Source organism: Mesocricetus auratus, unplaced genomic scaffold (genome assembly GCF_017639785.1).
Source record: "Mesocricetus auratus isolate SY011 unplaced genomic scaffold, BCM_Maur_2.0 Super-Scaffold_100006, whole genome shotgun sequence".
Classification (NCBI taxonomy): Eukaryota; Metazoa; Chordata; class Mammalia; order Rodentia; family Cricetidae; genus Mesocricetus; species Mesocricetus auratus.
Window position 1 is genome coordinate 46390298 of NW_024429190.1, and position 12211 is coordinate 46402508.

The window sequence follows — 12211 nt, forward strand, 5'->3', positions numbered from 1 at the left end:
CTAGCAATAAAACATCCAAATTCAATTAGCAGTTGTTGTGAAAGCTATCTGCAAAGAATGTTAAATAGCACCAGGCAGTGGTGGCGCATGCCTTTAATCCCAGCACTCGGGAGGCAGAGGCAGGTGGATCTCTGTGAGTTCAAGGCTGGGCTGGACCGACAGCCTCCAAAACCAAAAAAAAAGCAATGACTTATGCTTAACACCTAAGAGTCCACTACCTTCCTCCTTTCCCAACTATAAAGATGCAGTATACTTACTAGAAATCAATACAAACCCCTTTTCTAGTAAAGAAAAAAGTCTTATGCCCCTTGTGGAACTCTTGTAACCCACGGGGGGGGGGGTCTTTTGCAGATTGTGATCCCTATCCAAAGCACCCCATAACAGCCATGTAATCTCATTTGCTGTAAAAGAAGGGGGGCAGATAGGAGGAAGTCTTGGCAAATCTTGAGATGTAACCCAAGAGCCAACAAAATCCTCTCGTGGTTACAGCTAAGACACTGATGGGTGACTCTTGTGACACACACCCGCACTAATGCTCGAGTGTGAATTCTTTCCCAGGTATCACTTGCTCTCTTCCTATTAACTCCTGCTTAGATCTCTACTAAAAGCTCACCGCAACCCCCCGACTCTGTCTTTACTGTCTCCTCCTGAAGTTGTCCGTGGCAAGTCCAGAGTCTCAGTTGCACCTGAGTGGAAGTCTTGAAAGAACTCCAGGCTGCTGCAGGTGGAGGCAGGGCTCAGCGGCCTCTGGCTTCCACACCATTGCTGCCAACACCTACTACATGCTATCCACTGCGGTTAGTATTATCAGGCACTCCTTATAATAGCATGCCTAGGAGATAGATATTTTTATGACTTCTGTTTCATAAATGGGGTAGCTGAAGGCAAGGGAAAATTTGTATATATTATGTTCTGGAGTCAAATCACTATGCCCGCAGTACCACCTACCTGTCTGTGACAGGCCTAGAGTCTCTTTCTAGATTTCTCAGCTGTAAAAGAGGTCTAAGAGTATCTGCCTACCGGCATTTTCAGGTGAGCATAGGATTTTGTTGCTCAGTCCCCACTGGTACAAAAGAGAAGGTATTTGGTAACTGCAAGCTATGGATCCTTTTCTGAGTAGATTAGCAATTCACGGACTCTTTCAGAAGTGACATGAGTCCCCCTCGCACAGTGTAGTGGTTTGAATGTAAAATATTCCTCACAGGCTCATGTTTGAGTACTTGGTTCCCAGAAGAAGGTGCCGCTGTGGCAGGTTGTAGAACTTCTGGAATATGGTAACCAGCTGGCAGGTGTATGCCACTAGGGCAGGCCTTGGAGTAGTAAAACCGGGCCGAGTGTCTAGTCCCACTCTTTGCCCCCTGTTCTACCAAGGCATGAAGGGAAGCTTCTTCCTCTTGCAAGCATGGATTCTGCCATATCTTTACACTGCACCCTATGATGGACTGAAACCGCTAGCCAAGTGAATCCCCTCTCCCTTGATTTTTTTCTGCCTGGTATTTTGTCATGGTAATGAGAAAAGCAACTAGTCATATGCATAGAAAGTCAGCAGAATTACATTTTCCTAGGGGACAGATGATACCAAACACCAGGTGGGGTATCCTGACTAGGCTGGATCTGAATGTCTGTAACAGCAGAGAGAGTCTAGAGAAACCACACCTCGATGAGCAAAGGTGGGTGGGGCTGGTTAGGAACTTGGGAATGGAGGAGCCTCTGACTGTGAGTGGAGGGAATTTATTTCTCTGAATATCAGTCTTGTTAACTGAGTCAATGAATAGAGACTATCTCTCCATCTGGTCCTAGGGAAAGCCAGACAGTAGAAAGGAGGCTACACTAGAGTAGGGATGTATCTAAGACCTACAGCTTCTTCCTGGAGAGTCCACAGATTCTCACACACAAGAGATGGGCACAGGAGACTGAAGAATGATGTGCTTGACAGTTACAAGCAGCTTCAGAAATAACAGCCTCCATCCTGTCCGAGGCTTGACAAGTGAAACCGGGGTACCAATTTGAGCTATAGTAGGTTTTCCTAAGCATGCAAGAACTCAGATCAAAGTTATCAAACAAGTGGCTAGAGAGATGGCCTAGCAGTTACCAGCACAGGCTGCTCCTCCAGAGGGTTAGAGTTTGATCCCTAGCAGTCATATCAAGCAGGACATGAAACAGTAACTCCAGCTCCAGGGGATCTGATGCTTCTGGCTTCATAGGCACTGGTGCCCGTGTGCACACACAGACTAATACACATAATTACAAACAATAAAAAAAATCTTAAAAATAAGAAAGCCACCAAAAAGAACGACAACAAACAAATGCCGAACCACCTGGAAATATTTCTAGAGATCCACAGCGCTGTCATACCAAAAAGGACCTGAGTAATCTCACAATTGCCTTTCTTAACATAAGGCAGAACTAGTCTTTCCACAACAATTTTCAGTAATTTTGAGAGGCTTTAATTAGATTTCGGGAAGTAAAAATAGGTCACAGTATAAGACTCCCTAGTTCTTGCCTCACAGTTTAAATGCTTCCAGTTTTAACATATTTTGAATAAATTCTGAAGGATTTACAGGAAATGGAGAGGGAATGCCTTGGACAAGTCAGATGAGCAGAGGTGCTTCCTAGAGGCCTGTGGGATCATTCCTGGGCACTGGTGGGGTAGGGGAAAAGCATGTTTCCATGGAGCCAGCACACTGAAATTCCTGACTCTGTGGACCAAACTGCTGCTCAGCAAGAGCATAACCAGGGACCGCAAGACAGCGGTCAAGGAAACATGATAGAAGTCCCCCCGAATTATGGAAAGGATCTGCTTATTACCTAGTAGGTTTTGATCAGTTTCACATACCTTTCAATGACACTTATCCATGAAATTCTTCTCTTTCTTTGTATGTGTGACATATGCACATGTGCTTCCGTGTGTGTGTGTGTGTGTGTGTGGTGACTGTGTGTGTGTGTGTGTATGCTTGTGCCGCACATGTGTACATTGGAGGTCACTGTTTGGATGGCTTTTTCTATTTCTCTCCTTATTTCTTGAGACAGGGTCTCTCACTGAACCTGCGTCTTGCCTTTTCAGCTAGGCTATCTGGCTGAGAGCTCCTTGAGTCTGTATTTCTTTTCTTCTAGGTTAAAGACATGTGCCACCATGATGGCTTTTAGGCAGATGTTGGAGATTTAAATGTAGGTCTATATGCGTGTGCGGTAAGCATATTACCCACTGAGGCATTTCCATACTCTGGAATTCTTATTTTTAAGTTGAAAAAGTTCAACAAGTCTTTCTGCCTAAGACACCTGCATTGTCACGGAGCATATCTTTCTCTGCCATGTGGTGGCACCCCACAGAAGGTGGAGGCAGGTGAGTCTGCCAGGTTCCCATTCAGGTCCTAAGAGTGAGACACTGGGTGTGTAGGTCTCCAAATGGTTGTGTGCATTTATTCAAAGGGTTTTTAAAAATGGAAGGTGTGTGTGTGTGTGTGTGTGTGTGTGTGTGTGTGTGTGTGTGTTTCAAGGTTAGTGACACTAAAACTAGAGAGATAATGGGAAAAACCTAGTGAAGATTTTTGGACAATCTATTTTCTGGGAGAGAAATATTTCCTTTATCAGAATCACCAGAAGAAACTTTCCCTTCTTTTTAGAAATAGCATCTTCCTATGTAGCTCGGGTCAGTCTCAAGCTTGTTATCCTCCTGAATGATGAGATTATAGGCATGTTCTTCTGTGCCAACAATGGAAATGAGACATTTTCAATGTGACTTTTTAGAACTTCAAAATATAATTCATTATAACAACACAACACGAGACCTATCTTTTCCACTTAACATTAGTTTGGTAGAAAACTTGGGCACTGTATATAGTAATATGTGTTACTCGTATGAAAGATGACCTACAGCCAGAACTTACTACCTTACGAAAAATATTAAAAATGGGAAATGATACAGTTTTATACAAATGCACATCAAGCAAAACAGATAGCTAGACTATGGCTCTGAGAAGCTGATTTCTACATCCAAGGTCCGCACTGTGTTGTTTCAGAGGACAATTCCAATGCACTTGACAAGTCACACATTCATAACTTCATTCCTGAGACAGTTATGATCCTGGGTTTCCTTCTTCTTAATTGTTCTTTGTGCTCATGGACCAATCACCGTGTACCTTCTTGCTATCTATCAGTATAGTCTGAATAGAGACAGGCTGTTTTTCTTCCCCTCTGCAATGGGAAATACGAGTAATGATTTACCTACAGGCATTCTAGCAGCTCTCAGGATTTTGCCTGAGCTCTGAGCCTCCAGATTTTATGAGGGATCAGAAGGCACCATGCAAAATGATGGTTCATCTCCTGGTGAGAAACAAATGAGTTCATCCCAGGAGGTCTGACCTCAGACAGCCAGATTTGTAAATTCACTACTCAGCTCCCAGGGAGAAAAACCTTCCCCAGACATTGCTTGGAAGACTGGCAGCCAGAGCGCAGGCAAATGAGTGTTAATCCACTGAGCCACAGTGTCTGGCTCCTGCCCTAAACTACTTGAATTCATAAGGAGGCTTCAGATATGATGAATTACCTCAAATTGAAAACTGATGCACTTTTTTTAAAGGGAAGCCCTTAATTTAAAATTATGTGGTGACTCACCGCTCAGGTATCTATCCAGTATTTACTATGTGTTAGGTAATTTGCTGGGCATTGGGAAGGATAAGCCAGAGCAGTCCCTGCTCTCAGTGAAATTGTGTGTTCCCAGAGTCTCTTCTCTCTTATTTCTTGGAAAAATAGGTAGTGAAAGCACCTTTGAGGTGTTTCTCGATTTGAGTTACCACCTGAGAAATCTAAAAATGAAAACAAACGCCACTGTCTTAACAATATAGTGTGCATGCTGGTTGGTTTTGTCCACTTGACACAAACCTAGACACAGCTGGGAAGAGGGCCTCTCGGCTGGGGAATTGCCTACATCAGATTAGCCCGTGTCTAGGGGACAATTTCTTAATTGCTAATTGATGAAGTCCATTGTGGGTAGGTGCCATCTCTGAACATATGGACCTCAGCTACACAACGAAGACGGCTGAGCAAGCCATGAGGAATGCCGTAGGAAGCGGTGCATCTCCAGGTCCTGCTTTGAATTCCTACCCTGGCTTCCCTTGATGATCTGTAACCTATTAGCCAAATAAACTCTTTCCAACCAAGATGCTTTTGGTCAGGGTGTTTATCACTGGAAGAGAAAGTGAACTGGGACATTGTATATTGAATATTTTTGATATTTCACCTCTCCCCTTCAGCCTGTTGTTTATAGAACTTGATAACACTTAAAGCAATGCTTACCTAAGAAATGGATGAAAATGACACAGTATGATAAAATTTTAAAAGCAGGCACGCTGCCACACGCTCGAGAAGGAGGAAGCCTAACTCCAGACGCAAGCAATGAAGTGGACTTGTTTTGTTGCATTCAGTCCCACAGGTTCTAGCGTTCTGATCCTCCTGGTGTAAGAGAAACTGTTCACCAGTGTGACCCATGGGACTGGAACAACGCAGCCTCCAGCCGGCAGATGGAACATTACCACTGCATTTTCCACAATGCTAGGAGCACACGTAGCCTGGTTTGGAGTTACTTTCCAGTGGCTCCTTTCCCAGGGACCAGTGTCAAGTCTCTGAGCTGTTCCTACACCGTATCCTTGGTGGCACTGGGGTCCCACTTCCTTCCTCCCTTTATTTCCGTCTTTTACATGAGATCCACGCCTCCCGGCCCTTCCAAACATGCCTGTCCGCCATTGCTCTGATATGTACCTAATATGCATGAATATGCATAGGTGTTCCTCATTCACTGTTGCCGCTCTCTAACCTAGCCCAGTTTTCTCCGGTTGGCTGGAGATGACTTTTCCAGTTATAACTGTCACTTCTTTCTCGGTGCCTTACAGGTACCATGCCATACACATCACACAGACACATAAACATTGGCTAAGATATAGCAAGTGCAAAAAAGCAATGCACAAAAAGGAAAAAGCAGTGTGCAGAGTGTGGCATGGTTTTTAAGATTTGTTTTTAAAACTACTTGTTTTATGCGTATAAGTGTTTTGCCTCCATGTATGTAAGGCATCAGATCCTTTCGAACTGGAGTTAGGGATAATTGTAAACTACCATGTGGGTGGTGGGTGCTGGAACTGAACCTGGGTCCTCTGCAAGAGTCCTTAACCATATCATTGGTTTCTAACAGTAAGGAGTATGGACTGGCGAGAAGGCTGAGTGAGTAAGAGTACTTGCTGCCAAGCCTGCTGACCTGAGTTTGATCTCTGGAACCCAGGTGGTGGAAGGACAGAGCTGACTCCTACAAGTTGCCTTCTGATCTCCACACAGTGAGTAAACGAAGAAATGTAAAAACAACAACAACCAAAACCAAACCCACTTAGAGTATGTACATGGAGAAACAAGCATCAGCTATAGAACAGCTCTCTGTGCACAGGTACAAGGGGTAAGTTAAAATTCAGATGCACACACGGACAGTCCACTTTCTATGACCTGCACTGTTTCCTGGAACTGAAAATCCACACTACATGCTTCTTCTTACTCCAACGACAGTCTTTAACAAGTTACAACCTTATGTTCAAGGTCAATGCTCCCTTTTCCATTCTCCAAGTGCGGCTTGATCCTCACTGCAAGGACTCTCTGCTCCAAATACTCTCCCTCCTGACTGGCCTGTACCAGACTGGCTATCACCTGCTTTATGAACCCATCCTAACATGTCACAGAAGCCCCATCCACAACAGACATCTTCCTCATCTCCGTATCTGTTTTGTGCTATTATTTGCGGACCTTTACTTCACTTCTTATGTGTCAGCTCTTCGAGGGCAGGGCTGACTTGGCCACTGTTCACAAGATCATACCTTGGCTCTGGCAAGCCAAAGCTAACACATACGTGGGCAGGAAGACTGCCGAAGGGCACAAGAGGCAGAGCCATGGTGACACTGCTGCAAAATCACACACCATTGCAGGTTGGTCAGAGAGTTCACAAGAAAAGGAAGAGGCATCAGGTTCTGAAGTCAAGTAACTAAAACATTTGCAATCAAGTAATCTTACAGGTACCTTCTGCCCCACAGCCAGCGTCTAAGCATTCTCCCCAATGAATTCTTCACCATCTCTCAACACAGACGGGCAGCCTAGCAGCTTCACCCAACCCCTAATTATCTATGCTCCTCTCTGCTTTTTGCGTCATAATGACTATTTTAAGCAGGTGTAAAATCATCACCTCCCCTGTTTTGTCTCCCACCTTGAATTACAACTACCCACCTTGACTTTAAAGTATTTACAGGTCATTTGTCCTACATATTACTCTGCTAAATATTTCATCTCAGTAGTTAGGGCATCAGAAAGAAAAAAAAACTTATAAAAACAAAACCAAGAGTCCTTTTGTAGCAGGCATGGTTTTTTTGTATTAGCTTAGTACAGCTTTCCAAAACTCTTTAAGACAGAAATATGTCTCAACATCGGAAGCTAAAAGAGATATAAAGAGCTTAATACGCAAAATATGCAATATTATATACGAATGATCCGGGGTTTCTGTGAAGCAGCTTTCCTGCCTTATGACGTTAAAGAAATCAGATGGCAGTTTCTCCCAGCTAACACAAGTGTAAGGCATGAGTCACTTTACGCTACTGTTGTCCCATGCTGTACACACAGTTAAAGCAGAGTCATGGCATTAAAGTATACGAGGGTGTCTTTTAACCTCACGTCAATGAAGTGCTTCCACAGGTACCTGACATAAAACCGAAGGAAGGCGTTGACGACCAAGAAGAACAAAGTCACTTACATCAAGAGAGGCTTCGTTTATAACAATCATCCCCATGTTCTTCTTCAGAAGTCTGCAGGAGTGTCCTAGGGACATATAATACATAGATATTATTAGCTTTTCTGGAAAGAAGTGAAGCTGCTGAAACAATGGTGTGATCAAACACCTACAGAGGGGTTTTATGGAGAGGGAGGGGCCATCGATTGTTTTCCAGACTAACAGGAAGGTACAAGTGAGATGTCCTTGTTGGCCATTAGGAAGGGTGTGAGGTAAGGACATCACTTGCAGCTGCCTGGATAAACAACATGGAGCAATTGTGCCGAGTGTCTCCACGTCCTGGAGCAGCCAAGCACTGTATCCTTTGTGAAGAGGGAAGGCTGTGCCAGGGATGTTTGCAGAGAAGGTTCAGGAGGGTGGCTGCCTCTCTCGGACCTGCTGGCCCCACTGTCTCCCTGTCCTGGGTGGTCATGGCATCATTTTCTTGCCCTTCTTTCTCTCATATGCTGTCTTCCCTTCATGACAAATTCACTTCTGTATTAAGTCCATGCCTGCCTATTCTCTACTGGCTTGATACAGTTGATGTAGCTGAAGAAACACAGGCAACCCTACCCGACTCATCTCACACTAACAAAAAGTATGATATCGTCATTTACACTCATTGCCTCTGTAATCTCAGTGCCATGCTCAGCCATCGTCAGAGATGCTTCCTCCTGTAGCATATGGGAGCAAATACAGAGAGCCACTGCCAGACATCCTGCTGGGAATGATAGACTTTGGAACACTCAGTCCTAAATGGGATGTCTTCATGAAATCCCTTCCCTCAGGGCTCAGGGAACTCTGGGGAAGAGTCAGGAAGAGCGTAAGAGCCAGAGGGGGTGGAGAACACCAAGAAGACAAGGCCCTCTACATCGAAGGCATCTATGTGCACGTGAACTCACAAAGACTAAGGCAGAATGCACAGGACCTGTGCCGGTCTACACCAGACGGGGTCTTAGAGTTGAAAGGAGAAGTGGACTCATGCCTCCATCTCTAATCCAGAAGCTAGCTCCAACTGGTAACTACTTGCAAATTAAAATTTAGTTTTCTCCAAGGGAGTCTCACTGGGGAAACTACATGTAAGGGTGGCTGCATGTTCTATATAGATGGCCAACAGAAAACAAACTCAATAGCACCTTTGGAGGTTCCTTGTCTCATAATGCCATGTCAGGCCTTAAGAATTATTTTCAATGCTATTTTTATTTCATTTATATATTTTCCTCTCTTTCTACAGGTCCTTTACACATATACAATAGCCTCCAGCTTAGTGTTTTTGTGGGATTCCTGAGAGTGTGAGTGATTGGATTCCTGCATCTATGTTTCTTGTATCTTTTCTTGGGCTCTTTTCCTTCTGTTTGTTTTGCCCTATTCCAATGTACTAGGTTTTTTTTTATCTTATTGTATTTTATTATTATCCCCAGAAGGCTGTTTATTTTCTAATGAGGGACAGAGAGGGGCTGGATCCAGATGGGAGGGAAGATGGGGAGAAACTGGGAGGAGAAACTGTAATGAGTATATATTGTTAGAAACATTCTATTTTCAATAAAAGAAAAAAATTAAAAACTGGGGTAAAGCCACCTCTCACCATTACCATTTGGTTAAACCCACCACTCCCTCCTGCCCCCCAGATCAACATGGCAGTGTCCCCACTGACTACTCTGCTTCTACGCTGGTTTTCCAAGACTCATGTCACTCTGGCATGCAGTCTGTATGCACAGGAAACTCATCATGTCTTTCCCTGCAGAGTACCATCCTGTGTCTTCCCTGTCACTAAGAGAAAATCCAGAGGCTCCTCAAGGCCTGGCACTCCCATCCTGTCTGGCTCCTGTGTGCGGCACACCTTGGAACTGTTGGTCTCTCTGCCACAGATGACAACTGCTGCCTTGTCACCTACAGCAGACTCCTTCTCCTCTTCCAGGTCTTTCCTCAAATGGCAGCTTCTGCGTGAGTTCTTCCTGATTCCCCTCTGTGCAATGGCCTATCTCCTCCCATGTGACTCCTGCGTGCGCATGCGTGCGTGTGTGTGCTCGCAAATGTGGGGCCAGAGGCTGAATGAGAGTGCCACTCCTCAAGTGCCATCTACCTTTTTTTTGGAGGAGTCTCTCACTAGTTGAAGCTCACTCAGTAGACCAGGCTGAGTCTGTGTCTGCCCACCTGTCACTGGGATTACAAACATACACTGTCACACCTGGCTGTCTTATGTGGCTTCTTTGGGGGCAAGCACCCATGAGCCATTTCGCCAGTCCCTTGACATTTTTTAAAAAATAGGAATCATTGCTTTCTGAAATGCCCTGTGTCATGATTTCTTATATTGTTTTATTATTAAATAAAACTCGGGAATTGGATATTGAGGTAAAACCTGATTGACCAGAGATGTGATGGAGAAGCGATCAGTGACCTCCTCTCTCTCCTTCCTCAATTCAAAAGGGCCCACGAATCTTTCTGAGGCCCTACCTACTACTTCCTGTGTCTCTCTATACACCCTGCATGCCCTAAAACCTCTATGGCTAATTCTGGTCATCTAGTAGCTAACGCTGCCCTTTGATTCAAGGCAAACCTTATCTGCAGTCTCTGGAGTGTCAGAGTGAGATCAAAATATTCCACAACAGCTCTGCACTTTTCTAATTCACTGTTTCCCCGACTTTAGTTCACAAGACAGGTACGTGGTTTCTTCTGTCCCCTACTGTTTCTTGCACTGAATTGGAGCCTAGTACTGTAGACATGATCCAGAAACGACGGTCACTGCCTGGAAGAATGAACCCTCTACCGTTTTCCGGAAATGATCATGGCCCGACAGCTTTCCAGTTTAAATAGTCACTTTTGTAAGAAAAATGTGTGGAACTAGAAAACAGACTCAGAAAATAAATACTGCACAGGTTTCCTCTTTTATGTAGAACCCTGACTCTGTGTGTATATGTGCATGCGTGTGGGTGCGCGCGCGCGTGCGTGTGTGTGTGTGTGTGTGTGTGTGTGTGTGTGTGTGATGAGACTAAAAAGGGGTCCTGAGAAGGGAGGCAATAGTCTTGAGAAGGGGAAACAGAGTAATGTACCCTTGTGATAAGAAAGTAGAAAGGGCACACTATCTGGGGGAAGGAGGGGAACCAGCAGAGGGGGCGGAGGCACAAGAGGGCTGAGGAACAAAGGGAGACATCTAAGCATGAGAAGCCACAATAAAACCCATTGCTTGTATGCTAACCTAAAAAATCCAAAAAGTAAAAACTCTAATTACACAGACTTTGTGATGGTTACTCCTGGTTGTCAACTTGACCCCTAGAATTAAGTAAATCCCAAGCAGCTGGGCATACATGTGAGGGATTTTTTTCTTAACTAAGTCATTTGAAGTGGGAAGGCCCATGTGTAATATAATATGGACCTTTGGAGGTGGGAGGATCCATCTTTAATCTTGGCCACACTGTCTGCTGGAAGAAGGAAGCTTATTGTCTGCTTGCTCTCACCCTTCACTGGCTTTACAGCCTACTTCTTTGGGATTCTGGCATATAGTGAAGACCAGTTGAAACATCCAGCCTTGTGAACTGAACATCTACTGGATTCTTGGATTCTTCATTGGTAGACAGCCATTGTTCTAGCTGGACCACAGCCTATAAGCCATTCTAATAAATTCCCTATGTACATCTATACATCTGTATCTATATTATCTAGGGGAACAAAACATGTAGAATGAGTACATATACATAAAATATATATTCATTATATATCCTATATGTGATATATATTGATCAGAGAAGTGGTGAAGAATTTTATATATATGTTCATTCTACAAGTTTTGTTCCTCTAGACAATCCTAATACAAATTTACTATGCATTTATGGTATAGTTTTTTTATATTCCAAGAACAATTTAGGCTCTCTGCTAAAACTTCTAAATGGACTATTAATGAAATGTATTTAAGATAAAGAGACTTTAATAATGATCTTCTAAAAGTGTGGATCCATGCTATGTATACCATGAACATTTAACTTTAAGGAATTTGTTATGTAATGTGTATGAGTAGTTCATAGAAGTGAACCTATATCTTACAGAGTTTGGACTATCCATCCATGGTTACTGAGCCTGGAAAAATGGTTCTTCCTTTTCCATATTGGTTTTGAACAATACCAAATGCTTTCTTCTTTGTGAGACTTGTATTACAAATCACTTTGTGTCTCTCCCATTCTCAAATGTAAATGCTAAAGCCTTGACTCTTTCTACTGTGGTCTGCATATGGACATGGGACCTTTAAGGAAGTAATTAAGTTAAATGAAGTCATGGCCTGCTATGGTCTGAATACTCACGTATTGACTCAAATTTCAGATTTCTACTTTCCAAAAATGTGAGAAATACATTTCTGTTGTTTAAGCTACCTGGCTTGTGATACTCTACTATAGCAGCTTAAGAGGACAAACACTTTGCAAAAAATTGGTA

General features: G+C 43.7%; 1 protein-coding gene across 4 annotated transcripts in view; it reads right to left on the reverse strand.

Moving 5' to 3' along the window:
- Atp8a1 (ATPase phospholipid transporting 8A1) overlaps positions 1–12211 on the reverse strand; it is a 221849-nt gene that overhangs the window by 76407 nt on the left and 133231 nt on the right. For all 4 annotated transcript variants that reach the window (XM_040747152.1, XM_021229668.2, XM_021229666.2 and 1 more), the window contains one exon: positions 7775–7839. In XM_040747152.1, the coding sequence (XP_040603086.1) occupies positions 7775–7839 (65 nt within the window). The remainder of the gene's footprint in view (positions 1–7774; positions 7840–12211) is intronic.